At 32.1% G+C, this 21,959-nt stretch overlaps 1 protein-coding gene across 1 annotated transcript; it reads left to right on the top strand.

Moving 5' to 3' along the window:
• The first annotated feature begins 16,616 nt into the window (after positions 1-16,616).
• On the top strand, positions 16,617-18,759 carry LOC143236255 (techylectin-5B-like). Its single transcript, XM_076474528.1, is given in 6 exon segments — positions 16,617-16,782; positions 16,947-17,201; positions 18,192-18,287; positions 18,436-18,532; positions 18,534-18,572; positions 18,657-18,759. Coding segments are annotated over 6 exon segments (756 nt in total).
• The last annotated feature ends 3,200 nt before the right edge of the window (positions 18,760-21,959 follow it).

Raw genomic sequence — 21,959 nt, 5'->3', positions numbered from 1 at the left:
TATCATGCTAGTACTCAATTAACCCTAATAAATGTAAAACTTTCCGTTCACCGATTCGTTTCACCAGGTTTCACTAATTCGTATGACTGAAACGGTAATATATATATACGGTTAAAGGGAATACAATGTTGAAATAAATATTACACAATAAATGATTATTGAAACATGACCAACCCTGAACAAACTCTACATATGTTCCGATGTAATATAATGCCACACACAGCAGTGACTGAGAAGATTCCTACCTAAATTAATTAATTACAATACTGTGGCTTCTTCTAAACCTAAATTATCCAGAAATAGAAAATATACGTCCGATACTTTCCTATTACTAGACCTAGACCAGCTTCCTTGTTTAATATTATATTTTTCTACTTTTATTTCTACTTATATTAAATTCAACTTTCTACTCTACCTGATTTATCAATTTAACATTACTTTCGTCTCTAACATGAGACGTGTCTACCGTGTGTTCTACTAAAGCTAGTTTATTTTGTATTTATCTATCACGTTTTAATGTTTCGTGATCTTGAATTTTAGTTATATATATTTATTTTCACTGTAAGTTCAACCACTGATACAAGAGATTCTGTAAATCTCGCATGAACAAAGTTAGAAAGAAAATGTAAAATAGATAACATGTGAGTTTGTTTGTCATATGTTCCAAATTTGTCTACAACAATATGTAAAATATAATGAAACAAGTATATAGAATATAGTGTAACATTCTCTCCGCATTGTAAATTAAATATTTCTCTGAAAAGTGCTAAAGATAGGATGGAAGAAAGTGAGAAATGTGGGAGTTACAAAATTCCTTTTATCTGTGGTCAAACTTACTCTGACTAAATATGTAGAAAGGTAAAACTCAGGATGAAGAAATATAAAAACTATAGAAATATCAAAAGTTAATGAATAATATAAGTGGAACATGCGATAGAAACATGTGTTATAGACTGGAATAACACTGAGTTAATAAGACATGTCGAATTTAAAATTGAATTACAAATCACAGAAACTATCGAATTAGAAAAATATATACATCGTATTAAACTAGGAAGTTGGTTCAGGTCTAGAAATAATAAAGTACTGTGCAGATATTTTGTAATTCTGTATAGTTTAACTCTAGATGGACCCACAGAAATGTTAATCTGTATGCTGGTCCCTGTTTCAATAATTATTTCTTGTGTAATAATGATTCTAATATTGTATTCCGTTTAATTATGTATAGATTGAAGATAATTGTAATACGACTTTCAGATATAGTATATTCTACGATTTTTTCCAATACTACTCATTAAGGTTCTTTCAGATATATAGAATAGTTACTATTTTACATTAATGTTCAGTAACCACTAACATAACTCAGTTTACTTTAAGAAGTAGCCAATATGGTTACAGTCTGGATATATAACATTACCATATATTTTATACATCGAAATGGTTACCTGACGTATTTCTCTTCTGACATCACACACTATTTTAGTCTTTTTACTTATATTATATTATCGAGGACATGGGGTCCTTCTATACCCGTTAGGAGGATTTACCCTTGACCCACATCCACTGAAGTCCTTCTTGGAAGAAATGTTTATATTGATAATTGTGTATATGTTCATTATATGACACAATAAAGTTTCTATACCGCTGTGCGTCAACACAAATCCAGAACTTAAGACATTTTACTGGTGGCCGCTGTAATGCGGCGTAATCATTGTTCTAAATATTCTATTTTTTGACGTTGGTAGTAACACCAACATTACTGACACTGGATTTAAACGTTTCAGTCGTTGTGTTAATTACCTTTTATAATACATTTGTGTACAATTTACAAACACACTTATATGTTGTTATGTTATTGATTCGCGCCAGGTTTACTCACTATTTTGTTGATAGGTTACGAGAAATGTAGGTAATCAACACCGCCTACCGGCATTTCTGGAACTACCTTAATTTAATATTATAGTATTGGTATTTGCCCTATACAATTGTACCTCAAAAACGGCATGAAATAGGAATTGTGATTGTTTTTAAGTAAGACATTAGCCATACACTTTCAGAACTACACATCGTCATGCTAACAACTGGGCCACACCCCCTTTATAATGTGCCTCAAAAGAACATCCGATATGATAGAAATATAAGGTACCTGTACATTGTTTCTTCAATGTATTTCTAATTTTAAGTTATCATTAATAATTGTTTTCTAATAACAACATACAATATGAGATCTGAAACTTTGTTTTGCAGTATTACTGATTTAATTAAAGTGGTGATTTTTGAAAAATATGAAAAAAAGCTTTCTGATAATTGAAGGTTCTAGATTATATTTTATAAAAACACAAAAATCATGTAAATATTCACACAAGTAAAATCTGCCAGCTAGAAAACAGTCAGTATTAAGTTGGTTTCGACCTTCGTGATATAATGAAACATTTTAACACGGCGTTATCTACAGGGGAAAATATCTACTGATTGTACAAACAAAACAGAAACAAAAGGCAATGTGAATATAGAATATGTATATTCTATGGTTATTAAAGACATTTTTCTTAAATACTTTGTGGACAATAAAACTTTATAGATAAACAATTCAATTATAACACAAATATTTTAGGTTCTTCAGAACACATTCGATTAAAATAACAGTCATAAACTTTCACCAACATCACTTTATTTGTTTATGATAAAATATCCACTTAAACATAATTACACACAGAGAAATAATAAAATATGTTAAGATATCTGTCTATCATGACGCATGACGTAAAATACAATTTTGCATACTATATTTAGATTTTATTTATTATTTATTGACGAATAATAAACTGCACAAGTCTTATTTTCATCTCGCTTGTCTTTAGTGTACTGTGTTCACTTTATCAATCATACCAGGTAATAACACTTCTATATACCTTATCTTGTGTGTAGTACAAACCGTTTAGGTTGCAATAATGACAGCTATAGTATCACCATCCACCTTTGTAGGTTTGAGCACAACTATCGATGTTTCTGTCGTTGAGTTTATCCTTGGTACTGAACATCATGTTGTTGTGAACAGCAAGAGAATTTCTTAGAATAATGTCGGAATAGTTAATAAACAATATATAAACAGATAATGTAGGTTCTCTCTCTCTTGGGATTTAGGTATGGTATTTACATACCCTGGAGGGTCAGGTTCTCTTTAACCTCTTCCTCCTAATGTAGGTTGTTATATATGGAATAAAGTTTAAACTCACCTGCGTCACCCTTGTACGTTTGATACGTTTATAGAGTTCTCTTTCGCTTGTACCAAGAACTCTTCATGCTCAGCACATCTTCAACTTCCTTCAAAGTCATCCAGATCAATACGGAGTATCATATTGTCCTGATTTGTCAACGGGAAGATAACGTCATTTCCTAGAACAGACGTAGTATATAATAAATAAATAGTTTATAAGATAGTAAATAATTAACTATATCAAATAATAGTAAGTAACACGGAAAGAAAAAGCCAGTTCATTACTGTCGGCCCACGCTAGTACAGCGGTATGTCTCCGGATTTACAACGCTAAAATCAGGGGTTCGATTCCCCTCGGTGGGCTGAGTGGATAGCCATTTGTGTCTTTGTTATATGAAAAACGCACAAACACTTTTATTACTGTTAGACAAGTATATAAAGTTTTACCTAACCAAAACTAATGGGTTAAATCTCCAAAACCATTTTTGTATTCTACCCACGATCTGTAAAAATTCTCAACTGGTTTTCCAAAATCTCCTCTTCTTTGGATCAACTGGAATTAAGAAATACTGAGATAACTAAGTTTATGGAAACTTTAAAATATATATTCCTGTATTATTCAACATTATTCTGTACAAAATATGTGGAAACTGTCTGTAAAAATACTGATATGTCTTTTAATTAAAACAAAACTCATTCTTATGATTTGGCTCTTAGGGGGATAGCGGTATGTCTGTGTACTCACAGTGTTACAAACCAAACCTGTGGTGGTCAGAGCACAGATAGCCCATTGTGTAGCTTTGTTCTTAATTCGTAACAAACATATGATCTAAATTTATGTTTGAAAGACGATTTTATAATAAGAAGTAATATGCTCTAAACTTCTCAAGAAACTTAAAATAATCTATAACACAAACTCCAGAGTGGATTTAAATGTCGTTGTTAAACACTGTTATATGTTTATCATCATATAAAAAGTGTCAGGTTCAATATAAATACACATTCTGATATACGTATAAAAAATAAAGTAGAAAGAAATGATCACCAAGTGAAAACTCATCTTATAAACTGTATATTTAAATATGATAAAATAACATATATTAATGAACGGAATCAGTGAAAAAATACGATAAAACTTTAAAAGGAAAACGTTAGAACAAACTTAAATATTTTTAAATAAAATTGGAACAAAAACTTTACTTGTTCCTAACAAGTTTAAATAGTTTTTCTTTTTAAACATGGGTTCGTTCTGAAAGTTATTTTTCAAATCTTCTACATAGCTGCATTTATTGAATAAATAGTTTTTCTTCTCTGAAAATAATGGCTGAATTTTAAATTAATGTTTCCGAAAACAACCAGTAACTTAGAATTACCTAAAAGCTACACCACGAAACAAAGCTTAGTTCACCTACCGTCCACCCTCCTCCTGATGTCTCCATATCACAGTAAACAGAAATCGACTGGCTCAAAAATCGTGGCTGAATCTTGTAGACTTCACTGGTTCGGTTAAGTTGTTGTTCATAGATGGTGGCACAGTCTTCTGGTAAAGGCGGCTTTTGTTCCGTCGTCTATGTCACCCAAAGAGATTGTTGAAAGGATCGGTGTTGTTTGTCATTAACAACACGATGTGGAAATGTTCATTCAAGTGTGCTTGTAGAAAACACATCTAAAGAGTAACGGATAAAATGTTTAATGTGAAAAGAGTAAAATAGTTGAACATACATTGTTATAAACAATGACATTGTAATATTTATGTTTAACATTCTAACGTAGTATGTAGTTATAAATATTACTATAATAGATGTTAAAGTTTTCTGTAAACTAAAATACTTCAAGTAAAATATATTACCTTCTAAAGTAGAAATCCTCTCTCTAGCCAGATCTACTAATTCTATAACGGAGTCCACTATTTCTTTCAGTGACCCAACAGTATTACAAGCTGTGTGATGATGGACATAAGCTTGGGTCAACACGAAGAAAGACAAAATACTTAATATCTTTACAGTGTTGTACATTGTTAAATGGTTAATAACACAGAACTGTTTTCTTATAGATTGAAGATGTGAATCTTCTATCAATGGTTTTATAGTTTTATTAAACAGGATATTCAAAAAAGGTTTTCCTTAAATTACTACAAGCTAGAACCGTGTTAGTAAGTGTATCTGATATTTGTCACACTAAGTCCAAGAAATGTTTATAGTTTTCTAATTATGTCTCTTGTCAACATCTGTAATTTCTACGTCTTTTTATAAACATTAGAGTTATTATTATTGTAAGAGTTGTTGTCTGTTTTTTTTTTTATTATCTTGATTGTTTGTATTTTGAATTTCGCTCAAAGCTACTCAAGGGCTATCTGTGCTATTCGTCCCTAATTTAGCAGTGTAAGACTACGTAGATGGCAGCTATTCATCACCACCCACCGCCAACTCTTGGGCTACTCTTTTACCAACGAATAGTGGGATTGACCGTAACATAATAACTTTCCCACGGCTGAAAGAGCGAGCATGTTTGGCGCGACGGCGATCAAACGCGCGACCCTCAGATTACGAGTCGCACGCCTTAACACGCTTGGCCATGTCGGGCCTATTATCATGATATTAATGATGCTGTAGAACCTAATATGAAGTTATGAGATTTCATTGTAAAATAAAAATTTCTACTACGAAGAACATGTTTGTATATTTTTTACCGCTTATAGTTTACGTGCTAGTTAGTGAGTTTACTCTGGTTTTCGTGCTGGAAGTTTTTATCTTAGTATGAATATAGCAGAAGACAAATAAATACTATAAACCTATTTACACGTAAGATGTGATGTGAAATTTTCCAGAATTTTCCCGCCCTTAAATCATACATTTCTACAGAAGTAGAACAAAAACTTGGATACGTTTGTTTGTAACCAATTTTAATAACGTACACAAACACGTTCAAGCATAAAGACAATGATTTTTTTTACCTTAAACTTTTTTAGATTTGTCTAGAAACTTACTTAAGAAACACTAAGATTTGTAAGTTATTATTATTGTTTTTATGTTAGAGTTAGCTTAAAGGTGTCGATCTTTAAGTAAAATGTGAAATAAATCATACATAAAAAAGATCCAAGTGTAAACAAGGTACTTTTAAATATTACAGTGATATTTATAGTCTATTATTGACTGTATTCTTCTTTCAGTTAGTAATCGTAAGATGGAAAAACCAATTAAATATAACAATATAACAATATCTATACATAGTCATTGAACCTGAAATGTTAAAGTACAGTTTATCGTTACTTTCTACTGTAGTTCTTATTTTATCTATTAACTCTATGTTTCATCATTTCTGTTGTATATCTTTCACAACTTTTAATTTTCAATACTTTATTGTCTAAAAATAGGTGGCAGCTCATGTAAAAATTATCTAAGGTGTCAATAAATTATCTGACTTATTTTATAAATTCATAATTTCACAATTATCATATATAGAACACTTGTTTTATTTAACTTCACGAACAACTCATAAAGTTTTCCCTCCTTTCCGTTGTTGCACTACAGAAAGATGGTTTAGTAGAGACAGACTAACATGATGGCCCTTCTTTCCCTAGCATATCCCTGACTTTTTCTTGAGTTAGATTGTCAAATATTACGTATATTTGACACTTGTACGTGATATCCTGGATCTAAGTCAAAGAATAATTGATGTAATAAGGAATGTGATATTGAACAACACATAAAGTATCATCAGGACAAACTTCTAATAACGAACTACACCCATGTGGTACTATACTAAAACAAGAAGACAGTTTGTCAAAGCTAAATAAATACAGAGTATTCTGTCTGTAATAATTTTGAAATTATTAATTTTTAATATGGGATCAGATAGTTTGTGGACACCTAGTAGACAATTATCCATGTCAGTTTACTTTGAGTAATTTTATACACATCATTGGATTATAATGGTTCAATAGAATCATGTAAGTGTACAACCAAACATGTAACTAATTTGTACGAAATAAAAGAAAAAGGCAGTTTCATATTTCACAAAAATAAACAAACTGTTCTTTGTGTTACTTTAAATATAACTAAGAGTTTAGTTTTTAATACAAGTACAAGAAAGTTACAAAACCCTACACCCACAAAAAACGAACTGTCACTGTCACTGTAAACCACGATTTCAGAAACGTTTTGAGTAGTCGTAACCTCCACGAACTGATAAAGTTATCATTGAAACCGAATTTAATATTTTTAAAGATGTATTGAAAAAACAAGTAATTAAACTGAAATTTATTTTTAAAATATACATTTCTAACTGTAAATTTATACATCACGTACGATTCGAGAAAAAGAACAAATGTCATTCACTCTCTGTTGTTACTAGGCGTAGCACTATTAGTTGCATAGGCCATCTTTATCTTAGTGGCAATATGTGATCCCTAGGTTTTTATTCAACCCCTATTCAGTATAATCAACACCAGTAGGTCCATATCGACCGTTTGCGAATCTCTGTTTACCGATTTATTGGAATGTAATATCGTTTTAAATTTAATTCAAACTGAAATAGTTGGCGCTGTAAAATAATTTTTACAGCAACAAATATAAATGTTTTCCTTTACGCTGATGATGGAGTAAAATTTAACTGCAGGCTAAAATTGGGTCAGAATGTTTGTATTTCATAAAAGTGTTTTAAATATTTGATCATATTTGAAATAACACAATATAATTTTGGTGAAAACATGGGATCCGTTGGTTTATCTCGGCTGTTGCATCGTATAAAGTAAAGTAGAATAAATAAATCTTGAAACCAACCCTTATCATCGACATACATATCAATTTTTTTCTTAAACTGACTTAAGTTTACGGTGTCTTGAGAAACTGAAAGCAACCCATTCGAAAGGCCAACCATCCTGTTAGAAAAATAAAACGGTCTTAGCTGAAGATGACTTCTATTTGTGTTCCCTACCTCTACTATTCTCACTCTTAAAGATAAAAAAAGATGATACATTAACACTATGAATTCCTTTTGAAATCTCAGTAACATCAATCACAGGTCCCCCATTCCCCAATATCTTCTTTTTTCAATAGTTTAAAATATTTCTGTCTCTCTTCGTATGACAACTTCTTTATCCAAGCACCATTCTAATAACCCTTTCCAACAATTCAATGTCTTTCCTAAGGCAAGGAGCCCAAGACTAAACACACTACTCCAGTGTGGTCTAACCAGTGATCTTTACAATGAAATTATAACCTCTTCAAGTTGTATTCAATGATTCTTTAGATACAAACTAAAATCCTATTTGCTCTACGACTATAAGCAGTACACTGATTGGACGGTTTAACAGACTGATTGCCTATTACACCAAAATCCCTTTCTGTTATGACTCTGTTAAGGTTATTCCATCCAATTTATATTTGTAATTCAAATTATGTAACCACAAGCATTATCTTGCATTTATTATAATTAACGACCATCTGTATGTACCCAACCGACTAAATAAACGTAAAATAATTATTATAAATATAAACAAATTCCAGTTAATTAAAAGTAATTCTGAATATCATTATTTATGAAAAGTAATTTAAATGAATATTTAAGTTTGTTGGATGGAACATAAAACAATAAATAAGTTACACGACTGTCAAATATACTGATATTTCTACCGTATCAGTTAAACAAAGACTGCAGAAACTGACAATATTTAAAACGCTGAAATCATTTATTAAGTAATTAAACTGATAAACAAAAATGTAAGAAAACCAAAATATTATATTAATAGTCTTAAATATAGGAAATATATAAACGTTTTTTAAATATTTTATTTTCTTCATTAATTAAAACAAAATGTATTTAATATTAGTAGATAAAATGCAGCTTTTGTTTTCTAGAAAGATTGAAACAATAACATAGTTAGACGTCGGTCAGTGGTAGTTTAATTTATAGAATTTTTTACATCGAATATACAGAACACATTAGTATTTTAACTAATTAGTTTTAAAATGTTTGTTAACAGAAGAATAAAGCAGCATTATAAATACCAGCCATGAATTGTTTTTTACCGTTAACCTTTAAGACAGTGTGAGCGGTTCATTGGTTCCAAATGTAACGGTTACGTATCTAAAGAAAATAATTTTAAAATTTAAAATCAAAACAATTAACACGCACATATATATATTAACATGCATTGTTATGACAGTGTAGGAATTACGTAGAAAACAACACACCAAATGCATACATTTTTATAGTGGTTATTCTTAGCTAACGTTGTCCAGGTATAACGTGAACAGAGGTTCGTGTTTAGATTTTATGAAGTAGAAACTATTAAAATCTATTTTTTAATATAACTATACATGTCAGATGTATAAATGTGTTAATAGTGAAAAGAAAGACAATATTTTCAATCGTGAAATTAGTACATACTAATACTATAATATGAATTCTAATAGTTTTATGGATGGTTTCTTTTAAAACATAAAACAATAACATCTTTGTAACATCAGGTTATTAAAACACGTTTTTCTCAATAAAACCTAACCTGTAAAGCTTGGTTAGAGACACAAAGGAAGATTGGATTGTTGTTACTGGCATAACCGGTCTCAGCGTTATAAACATAGAAACGTATCTCAGAGCTACTTGGAGGACAATAAGATACGTGACCAGTGTTAGTATAAAAGTAATTTATTATTGAAATATTTAAAAACAAAAGGATGTAGCTACGAAATTAAGGAAAAGAAAACAAACAGAACTGAATGTTTTATAAAAACTTTATTTATTAACAGCCATGGTTTCAGCATGTACAGACTGTAATGGAATGTAAGCAAGTTTATATATTTAACCATATATAAACATGTTTACAAACTGTATCGTCAGCACACATTGACGACGTAAAAATCAACCTGTTCTCACACTTTTATCCACACTACTTTTAACCTGTCACTCACAGTATACACATCCACACCACTATTAATCTGTCATTCTCAGTAGGTCTATCCACATTACTTTTAACCTGTCACTCACAGTATACAAATCCATACCACTATTAATCTGTCATTCTTAGTAGGTTTATCCACACTACTTTTAACCTGTCACTCACAGTATACAAATCCATACCACTATTAATCTGTCATTCTTAGTAGGTCTATTCACACTACTTTTAAACTGTCACTCACAGTACACAAATCCATACCACTATTAATCTGTCATTCTTAGTAGGTCTATCCACACTACTTTTAACCTGTCACTCACAGTATACAAATCCACACCACTATTAATCTGTCATTCCCAGTAGGTCTATCCACACTACTTTTAACCCGTCATTCCTAGTATATCTATCCACACTTTTGAAATATTTTAACCTAAATTTGATTTATTTTTTTATTAATTATCTAAGCACTTAATAAGAAGTTGGAAGGAAGGATTTAGGTCCGTATCAGATGGTACCTTTGCCATGATAAAGCTGTTGGTAATATCATTTACTTCTACCTCTGTTTTCCTACAACTAAGTTATCTAGTTGTACGAACAGTAAAAAATCTCCTTGTAGAAGCTGATCATTAAACGTTTGGAAATCATATTGCTTTCCTCAGATTAACTTGTTACAACAATAAATTTAATATATTACCAAACTATTATGTGTGCGTGTGTTTTTCATAGCAAAGCCACATCCGGTTATCTGCTTAATCCACCTTAATCCAATGGTTCCCAACCAGGGGTGATCGCACCCCTTGGGGGTGCAAGATAACATTTCAGTTTTTTTTTCGTTTATATTAAGGGTACTGTCCTATATATTCAAAAATTACGTTTTATTTTTATTTCTTATTTTTCTTGTTATAGACGACGCTTTTTGCCTTGTTATGATAAACTATCGTTTCTACCGTCACCGGCGCAGACTGAAATCTTAATGTACAACTGTAAACAAACAACACATGAAACGTAAACGTGACCTAAATACTCGGCACAATTAATTAGGTTACGTTCGTGAACGCCGTCTTAAAGTGTCTATTATTTTTTTTGTTATGTATTCACGTGATCGTGACTCGAAAAACTTCCAGAGGTATTCAGAATTAATCGATGACTTCATGTGACGTATTTTCGAGAAAGTTTTGCAGAGTATATAAACCCATGCGTAATGCTATGGTAGTCAGTGCATTGTTGATTCTGTGTTAGTGCAAAAAACTTCTTAATGTCAAAGAAAAGGAAATGGAATGATGATCATGTAAAGTTTGGTTTCACTTGCATTGGAACAACTGAGGATCTGCAAAAACCCCAGTTCATGCATTGTGACGCGGTCATTTTAAACGCAAATTTGAAGCCATCTAAGCTGCAGGAACACTTCAACAACCGGCATGGTGGAGTAGCTATTGTAGGCCATGATGTTGAATCGATGAAAGATAAAAGGGCCCGCTTTGATTTTCGAGCAACCCTTTCAAAATTAAGTTTTATATCTGCTGACAATTACTACTTTTGTAAGTAGCAATTTTGTAATTGACAAGTGACAATTGCAGGAGAGGTGATAAAACCGTGTGCATTAGAAATGGCAACAATTGTTCTTGGAAAAGAAGTCTCAAACAAGCTTAAATTAGTGCCGTAATCAAATAATGTTGTTCAAAACCGAATTGGTGATTTGAGTTCGGACATTTTGGACCAAGTTATCGCAGATATCAAGGCTAGTCCCTTGAAAATTTCTCTCCAATTGGACGAAACAAATGACGTTGCAAATTGCAGTCAACTCATCACACTAGTGAGGTATGTTCATGATGGTGCCATGATGGAATATTTCCTGTTCTGTGAAGATCTGAAAACAACCACAAAAGGGAAAGATGTCTTTCAGTGTGTGAAGGACTTCTTTGCGAAATATGATTTAGATATCCAAAATTGGTTCTGTGTGTACCGACGGTGCCCCTTCTATGCTAGGAAATAAATCAGGATTTTTTACACTGATGAAACAAGAGATTCCGCACTTTCAAGGTATTCGCTGTTTTCTTCATCAACATGCTTTGACATCAAAAACATTGCCTCCAAAGTTGAAAAAAATGTCCTTGACACTCCTGTGAAGACCATCAAAGAGATTAGGGGTCGCGCTCTGAACCACCGGCTCTTCAAGTCGGTTTGTGAAGATTTTGGAAGTGAGCATTCAGTTTTGCTTTTCCACACAGAAGTTCGCTGGCTGTCATGTGAGAGAGTTTTAACGCGTTTCTTTGAACTGCGAGAAGAAGTCAAAACTTTTCTGAAGGAACGTGACTATGATCTGCCCGGAGAAATAGAATCACGAGAATTCAACCAACTGCTAGCCTATTTGATGATATTTTCACTCGTATGAATGACATGAGTGTATTTCTTCAAGGGAAAAACATAAACATATTGAAATGCTGTGAAAAGTTAAACGCTTTTAAAGAAAAGTTACATTTTTGGTGTCGACGAGTTAAAAGAGGGAATCTTTCAAATTTTCCATCACTCGAAGTAATTGTAGGTGAGGATGAGTCTCTAATTCCATGTGTGTGTAAATAAATTGTGGATCATTTAAAAATACTATCAAAGTGATTTGATGGATATTTTAGAGGAGAAATGGAAACGTCTGAAGGTTGGATTATGAATCCATACTCCTTCAATTTGGATAATATGTCGGATGATGAAGAACTGCGCACAAATCGAGTTTTGAAATGCAGTTTTAAGCAAAACTTTGGAAAGTTTGGTGTTCGGCAACGGATACGTTTCCAAGACTTTGTAAAATACTACTAAATGTGCTCATCCCATTCGTGACGACATACTTATGCAACTTTAGATTTAGTGCTTGAGAACTATCATCACAAACAGGGGCATAGATCCTGGGGGGATGGGTGGGATACATCCTCCTCTTCATTTTAGATGGGGGTATGGTGTATACAATCATCCCCCTACAGTTTGGTCTGGTGAATTGTTTTATTGTGAAAGAACAATATATTCTCTTATCATAGATAGTAAAAATATTGGATTTTCTTGTATAATTAGAACACAAAAGAAGCGATTTCAACGGCCTGAAGCCTCTACTCGAATTGTATTGCTAGTTTTTGTTTAGATGTTTTTATTTAATAGACGTGCTTATAGACATTATATCACAATGTGTTTACCTTTTGATGAGCTTTAACAGGAATATAATATATTTGTGATTGTTTAAGTATTTTTCGAGAAACTTGCAATTACTTGTGTTGTAACTAGCACACATTATTGTCCCAGCAATGCCCAGGCGGTCAGTCAGCTCGGTAGTCACTGTGAGGTTCGCGCGCTCGACTTAAATACATTGTACAGTTAAGTCCTACTTCCATTCTGTTCTATCTTCGTTCGTTGTACTTTAGAGTTTTTCAATAAAGACTGTATTTTAACTTGTTATATCATCTGGGAAACAGATTCAGTTATGACAAGCATGCGTCTGAAATTTTCCGATATTCGACAGTTCTGCAAGCCAGTTACTGGTACTACAAGTGACAATGTAGATGCAGATAATCCAACAACCCCAAGCAAAGGAATAGAAACTTGTCATACAGAGGAAATACCATGTTCATCAGAGGACGAGACTGAAAATTCTTGTGCAACTATTGCGCATCATGAACCACCAAATAGTTGTGAAACAAGTTTGTGCAGTAATGAAAAATCTAACACTCTACAGATACAGTGTGGAAAATCATGTCATCCAGACGCACAGCTAATACCACGATAGAAAGCAAAATCTCAAAATATCAACTTCCATGGCAAGTGGTTTGGTGAGTTCCCATGGCTGCACTTCGACAATCAGACTGAAAAAGTCATATGCTTTCATTGTGCCAAGGCGGAAAATAGAGGTCTTTTACAGGGAAATTGGAGGCCAGTGGAGCATACCTTCATATCCACCGGTTTTTTCAACTGGAAAAGGCAAAACAGAAATTCAACGAACATCAGTCCTCCTCTCAGCTCAGATTGGCTATATCTCCAGAAGGTTCACTTGGAAGAGGAAGATCCTGAGTTGACGGCCTACTTGTCAACGAAAGCCACATTCACATCACCGCAGGCTCAGAATGAAATAATGGAGATGTTCAGCCATCAAATACTGAGGAACATAGCACACGACATGCAGCAAAGTAAAATCTTTGCATTAATGGTTGATGGCACACAAGATGTTACAGGTGCCGAACAGGAGGCAATATGTGTACGATACGTAGATGAGAACCTTGACGTCCATGAGACATTTCTTGGTTTGTACAGTGTTTCCAATACAACTGGTGAAACAATATCCTCGACTATACTTGATGTACTGACTAGACTCAATTTAACACTGTCAGGATTAAGAGCACAAACTTATGATGGAGCCGCTAACATGAGTGGTGCGTACAGTGGATGCCAGGCAAAAATAAAAGAGAAGCAACCGTCAGATTTGTTTTTTTACTGCGGAGCACACAAGGCTAATTTAATAATGCAACATGCAGTTGAAGCTTGTGAATGTGTTCGAGATTCAATCCATTGGGTACATGAACTTGTTGTCTTGCTTCAGAGGTCAGGCAATTACAAGACAATCTTTGAAAATATTGTATCGTCAGACAGCCACAATGGTCCAGTTAAATACATCCACCCATTGTGTCCAACACGCTGGTTGTGCCGCCTATCTGCAATTACATGTCCTAATGATCACTACAGTGACATTGCTGATTCTTTGTTTGAATTAGCAAATGAAAAATCAGATGTAGCAGTGAAAGCATCTGGTCTGCTGGAAAGATTTGACAAAGGAAAGACAGTTTTAGGATTGTTGATGGCTCGGCATCCATTAACTGCATTAGAGGAACTAAACCGTGCATACCAAGCAAAATCAGCGACAGTATTGGCATGATTAAAGTATCTGCAAGACAGTTGAGCAATTGCGGGTATTGCGAACAGAGGAAAATTACAACAAGATATTTGATGAAGTTGAGAAAAAGGTAACTTCCCTAGATCTGGTGCCTATTGAACTGCCACGTATTCGCAGACCCCCCAGAAGGATCACAGGTGATGGCTCAGCACACCATTCTGCAACAGCTAGAGATTACTAAAGAAGCCAATATTTTGAATTTGTGGACACAGTCATAGAACATCTGACCACGAGATTCAATGCAGACAACAATGACTTCAGGCAATATCTGGCACTTGAGAACATGATCGCATCTGGCAAGATTAACAACTCGGTTATAAACTTCTATCTAGAAATCTCTGCACAACGGGTCGAGGTTCAATTGCTCATGTTCAAAGGAACAACAAAAGCAGTATCTCTGAAAGGTGCGAAGGATGCTTACTGTAAAATGCATGAAACAAGCCAGCAGATGTTTAGTGAAGTGTTTTTTCTCATGAATGTATGTCCAGTTTCCAGCTGCGAATGTGAACGCAGCTTTTCTTCATTAAGACGGTTGAAGACGTGGTTAAGGTCAACTATGTCTCAGTGCCGCCTCATCCATGTGGCAGTTTGTCACACTCACAAAGATGAGGTCGATAAGATAAATATAGAAGAGCTTATCAAAGAATTCGTAAACAGATCATCACAAAGGAGGTCTACGTTTGGGAACATGTCGACTAGAGGACTAAACGAATATTACTTCAGTGAAAAGTGTGAATAATTATATGCTACATTGTATTGATGTATAATTTTCAAGAGTTCGAAAAGACATTTTAATTATTTTTATCAAACAACATGAACAGTTTTTTAGTAGATATAAACATATCAAGGGTAATTACTAATTTTATTAATATTTGAAAACGTAATTCATGCAATGAAAGTTATTAGTAACCTTGTCAAGTATAATGGCCATCTTTTATACTGTGCAGTGTACAGGAATAAATTCATGTGGCAGTTAATTTGTGACACATTTATCTTTATTCTATTAACATTTTGTAAACTGTTCACAACACCTGAATTATACAAATTTGCATGGAAACCTTGAAGTATCGTGGCAACAAGATTACTCTGTGACTGCATGTTTACAGCTTTCAGATTCACGTAATCAGAGATTACCAATTTCCAAATTGAACAGTTCCACGTAACGATACATTAAAATATTTGTTTTTCCTGTTTAATACATGAATACAATATCAGTAGAGAAACATTCTTGTAAAAATGAATACTTTAGGGTCTATAAATATTTTTAAAATGTCACGAGTCACGATTAACATTAAAATTATTAACTACAAACAACAACTCTTACGATAATAATAACACCACTGTTTATAAAAAGAAGCGAAAAATTCAGATGTTGATTAAAGCCATATTTATAAAACTATAAATATTTCTTGGACTCAGTGTGACAAACATCAGATACGGTTACTAACACGTTGTAGCTTGTTGTGATTTAAGGAAAACTGTTTTTAGATATCCTGTTTGATACAACTATAAAACCACTGATGGAAGATTCACATATTGAGTCTATATGGAAACAGTTCTGTGTTATTAACCATTTAACAATGTACAACACTGTGAAGATATTAAGTATTTTGTCTTTCTTCGTGTTGACCCAGGCTGATGTTCGTCATCAAACAGCATGTAATACTGTTGGTTCACTGAAAGGAATAGTGGATTCCGTTACAGAATTGGTAGATCTAGCTAGAGAGAAGATTTTTACTTTAGGAGGTAATATATTTTACATAAAATATTTTACATTACACAAAACTTGAACTTCGATTTAACGAACATTTAAATGTTAAACCTAAATGCTATATTGTTAATGTTGGTAACACTATATGTTCAGCTCTTTTAATATTTCCACATTAAAGTTTTTATCTGTTATTCTTTAGATGTGTTTTGTACAACCACACTTGAACGAACATTTCCACGGCTTGTTGATGACAAACAAAACCGATCCTTTCAAAAATCTCTTTGTGTGACACAAACGACAGAACAAACGCCACCTCTACCAGAAGACTGTGCCAGTATCTATAAACAACAACTAAACCGAACCAGCGGTGTCTACGAGATTCAGCCACAGTTTTTGAACCAGTCGATTTCTGTATACTGTGATATGGAGACATCAGGAGGAGGGTGGACGGTAGGTGAACTAAACTTTGTTTTAAAGTGAACCTTTATTTTTAATGAAAATTTATTTGGAATTAAGGAACTTTTACAACTTGAAAAAATAGTTTATTAAATACCTGATTATTTTGAATAACTTGTAACTGATTATTGTACTTTTTCATTAAACTATTTGAATTATCACTTTTAATTTCAGAGTTTGTGAGACATGTTTTCACTTGGTAATCATTTCATTTTAGATTATTTACCAACTGATAGTTAAATTGACCATCACATTATAACGCCCCCATGGTCGTAATGGCGAGCATGTTTGGTGCGACCGGGATTCAACCTCGCGTTCCTCAGATTACGAGTTGAGCACCTTAATGATCTGGCCATGCTGGGCCTCAGAGAATTATCAAGGAAGTTAAAGATATGCAGAGTATGACGAGTTCTTGGTACGAAGTGAAATGATTTTGTTATGTACAAAATAAATAATTTCTCTGTGTAAACTTTTGTTCATTAAATGTTTATATTCTATCCATATCTTACTTAATGGTGAATTTTTTTTAACCCAATAGTTTATATCTAGTAGATTTTATTGTTTTGTAACATTTGTGATGAAACCGTCAGTTTAAATAATCGAGTTTCTCACCCTAAAAATGATTTTGTGGAAAAGTCTTAGCTAAATCAGGCATAATTCTAAAATAAATATTTATTTTGGATTTTTGAAGTATAAGAAAATTCACGAAGTAAAGTTTAAGAATAAACTTAAAAGTAAATTTCAAATATTTTTACTGGTAAAAATGTGTATCTGTGTCCAACCTGACACTTTATACATACAAAACTACTCTGGTGTTTACCTTGATGTTATGATAATATTATCCTAACATACATCATATGATTACTTTTATTAGATTTCACATCTTTCGTTTTCAGACAGGTTTCATAAATATAGAATAATGTTGAATAATACAGAAATATAGATTTTCAAGTTTCATTTTGATACTTATAAAACTTAGTTATCTCAGTATTTTTTGTTGATTTTCTTATTCTTGAAAATTTTTACAGATCTTGGGTAGAATACAAAAATGGTTTTGAAAATGTAACCCAGGAGTTTTGGTTAGGTAAAACTTTATATATTTATCTAACAGAAATTAACATATTATTTATTTATTATAACATAATATATTATGTTATTTAGTATTATTTGACATACTTAATTATTTACTGCGTTATAAACTATTTATTTGTCATATACTGCTTCTGCACCAGGAAATGACGTAATATTCTCTTTGACCAATCAGGACAGTATGGTGCTCCATGTTGATCTGGAAGACTTTAAAGGAAGTCGAAGATACGCAGAGTATGACGTCACAAATGAGTTACAAAACGTACAAGGGTGACGCGGGTGAGTTTAAACTTTATTTCAGTATATAATATCCTTTACTAGTTGTTTATATATTATTTATTAATTATTTCAATATTATTTTATAAAATTCTCTCGCTCACCACAAGAACACGATGTTAAGTACCTAGGATAAAGACAATGATAAATACAGCGGTAGTTGTGCTCAAAACCACAAAGGCGGATGGTGATATAATTCATGTCATCGTTGTGATTTAAATGGTTTGTATTATACAGAAGATAAGGTAGATACTACCGGTATTACCTGGTACGATTGGAAAAGTAAACACAGTACACTAGAGACAAGCGAGATGAAAATAAGACCTGTGGAGTTTATTATTGGTCAATAAATAAAAAATATAAATATATTATGCGAAATTGTATTTTACGTCATAACAGACAGACAAGTTAGACAGATATTCTTAACATGTTTTATTTTTTCTCTGTGTGGCATTATATTCAATTGGATATTTTATTATAAACAAATAAAGCGATATTGGTCAATATTTACGACTGCTAATTTAATCTAACGTGTTCTCAAGAACGTAAAATATTTGTATTATAATTAAATTCTTTATCTATAAAGTTTTATTGTCCACAAACACTTTAAGAAAAATTGTTTAATAACATAGAATTCATACACAATATATTGTCTTCTGTTCAATATAAACATTCTTTCCAAGAAGGGCTCTAGAGGAGTCAGGTATAGACAGACCCCATATTATTGGTAATATAATATAGGTAAAAAGACAAACATAGCGTGTCCCCTCAGAAGAAAAATACATCGGTATGGTTTTGGATGTATAAAATGTATGGTATTGTTATATATCCTGACTGTAACTATATTAATTACTTCATAAAGTAAACTGATTTATGTCAGTAGTTACCAAACAGTAATGCAAAATAGTAAATATTCTAAATATCCTAATGAACCTTAACGAATAGTACTGAAGAAATCCATAGAATATTTTGTATCTGAATGTCATATTACACTTATCTTCGATATACCTAAAAAAATTACTGTATCAAATGCACTAAGTACGATATTTCATTAAATATTCTATATTTAATAGCTACAGTATAGTAATTTTGTACACATGAAAAAACAACAACAAAAAACATAGTCTACTTCATTTGAAGATATTTAAAATATTCCTTGTGTCGCAGAAATAGTTCAAGCATCACTCACTAGGAAGTCCTGAAAACAATGTGTATTGAAAATTGTCAGCTGTGATCAAATTCTTTGACACAATTTTGACTCATTCTTCATCTTCTTACTAGGGAATATAACTATCCTATGTCACAGTATTTAATGTTATATTATTTTTATTTAATATCATTATGTCCAAAACTAGTTATATCCATTTCTAACCCCAAATTAAAGTTCTGATGTTAGGTTTCATAATTAAGCTCAGGCATTGTGTGTTAATTCTCAGTTAACACTAATGAGGGTAAAACTTTTAGTTTTACAGAATCCATTTTGTAGTTAAATTATAGGTTTAATCTATAAATAATTAACCAAAATACAATGTTAGAATAATTGTTACACAACAAATAATTATTGAAACACGACTAACCCGGAATAAACTCTATATTTGTTCCAGTGTAATATGACGTCATATGCAGCAGTGACGGAGAAGAAGAAAAGTATGACAGTAATTTTGATTTTAAAATGTTCCCAGTTAAACTGAATTATTTACATTTATGTGTCTCTTCCTAGGCCTAAACTACCCAGAATTACAATATATATATCCAGAACGTTATTATTTATCATGTCATTATACGTGCCCTATCGCCAACAGAAATAAAATCATTCTTAAAACACAACTTGAACAACACAACATCAAAAACTTCTCTTACGGATACTATCCGTTAATTTGAGATTTCACGATAAAATTCAGGATCAAGGAATATAAAAACTGTAGAGATATAAAAAGTTAATGAATGAAATAAGTAGAACATGTGACAGAGACATCTGTTGTAGACTGGAATAACATTTAGTTAGGGAGAAAGATCTAATTTAAAATTGAATTACAAATCACAGAAACTGTCGAAATAGAAAAATATATACATTGTATTAAACTAGGAAGCTGGTTCAGGTCTGGAAATAATAAAGTACTGTGTAGATGTTTGTAATTCTGTGTAGTTTAAATCTAGATGAAACCACAGGAATGTTAACGTTTATGTTGGAAAATAAGTTCTAACCATCGTTCAATTATATTTGTTATGACAGTGTTAGAATAACGATTGAAAACGTTTAAAATCAGTTTATATGCAAAAACGGCTCGTATGGGTTGAGAAAATATTTTACATAGAAGAGCGAACAACGTTTCGACCTTCTTCGGTCAACGTTGTTCGCTCTTCTATGTAAAATATTTTCTCAACCCAAACGAGCCGTTTTTGCATATAAATTTCTCAACAAGTGGGTTTCTCGACATCACTGTTTAAAATCAGTGTCAGTGATGTTGGTGTTTGAACCAACCTGAAAAAAAAGAATGATTTTAAAACCAAAATATTCAAAACAGTGATTACACCGCATTACAGGAGCCACCAGTCATTATAATACATTCTGTATTAAATAACATACATTCACGGTGTGATTTAACTTATAAACTTACTTGGTGGTCTGTGTCTCCAAATGAATGAAAGATGTTAATATTACAAGACAGAATCCCAAGGTATAAATAATAAACAAATATGCATTCTCTAGGTAAAGAGGTTTTATTACATACTTGTACGAAGTTACAACTACAGAATGAATCTTCATCGCTAAGATTCAAACGACAAACTATGTGTAACACCAAGCTGTTGTTAAGATGTAACGTTTATGTTGCAGAAACATGAAAGTTGTAACGGAAACAGAAGTATCATATTATCCCAATGTAATATACATCATATCCTAGAGACGTGATTTTATGAATAATTCTACTTTTAACCTGAACAAATACATGTCGAAAAATATAATAATAGTTGAGTTAACTTCCCCAAAAAATTAAACTTTCAGTTTGGCATGTATGTTATGAATAATGTTATAGAAACTAAATAATGTTTATTTATATTTTAACCAACGAATAAATTTACACACAGTTTTGAGAAACGTGCAAAATACCTTCATTTGTAGTCAATTCAAAACCGAGTTTCAATACCCGTGGTTTACACAATACCGTGTAGGTTAACAACAAAACAAACCAACAAAATTGTTATTATGATAATATGAACCTTTTGCATATTTACAACACATCTATATTAACTCATTTTTATAACATTCATTGTTATGAAATGTTTTAATTTTAGAAAAGAACGTTAACAACTGAAATTATCTAAAATTTAAACATCAGATAATTTTTAAAATTTACTTTAAAGTTTTGTATTATCTTAAATATCATTAGTT

The sequence above is a fragment of the Tachypleus tridentatus genome, chromosome 13 (genome assembly GCF_004210375.1).
Source record: "Tachypleus tridentatus isolate NWPU-2018 chromosome 13, ASM421037v1, whole genome shotgun sequence".
Lineage (NCBI taxonomy): Eukaryota > Metazoa > Arthropoda > Merostomata > Xiphosura > Limulidae > Tachypleus > Tachypleus tridentatus.
This window is presented reverse-complemented; position numbering and strand designations above follow the sequence as displayed.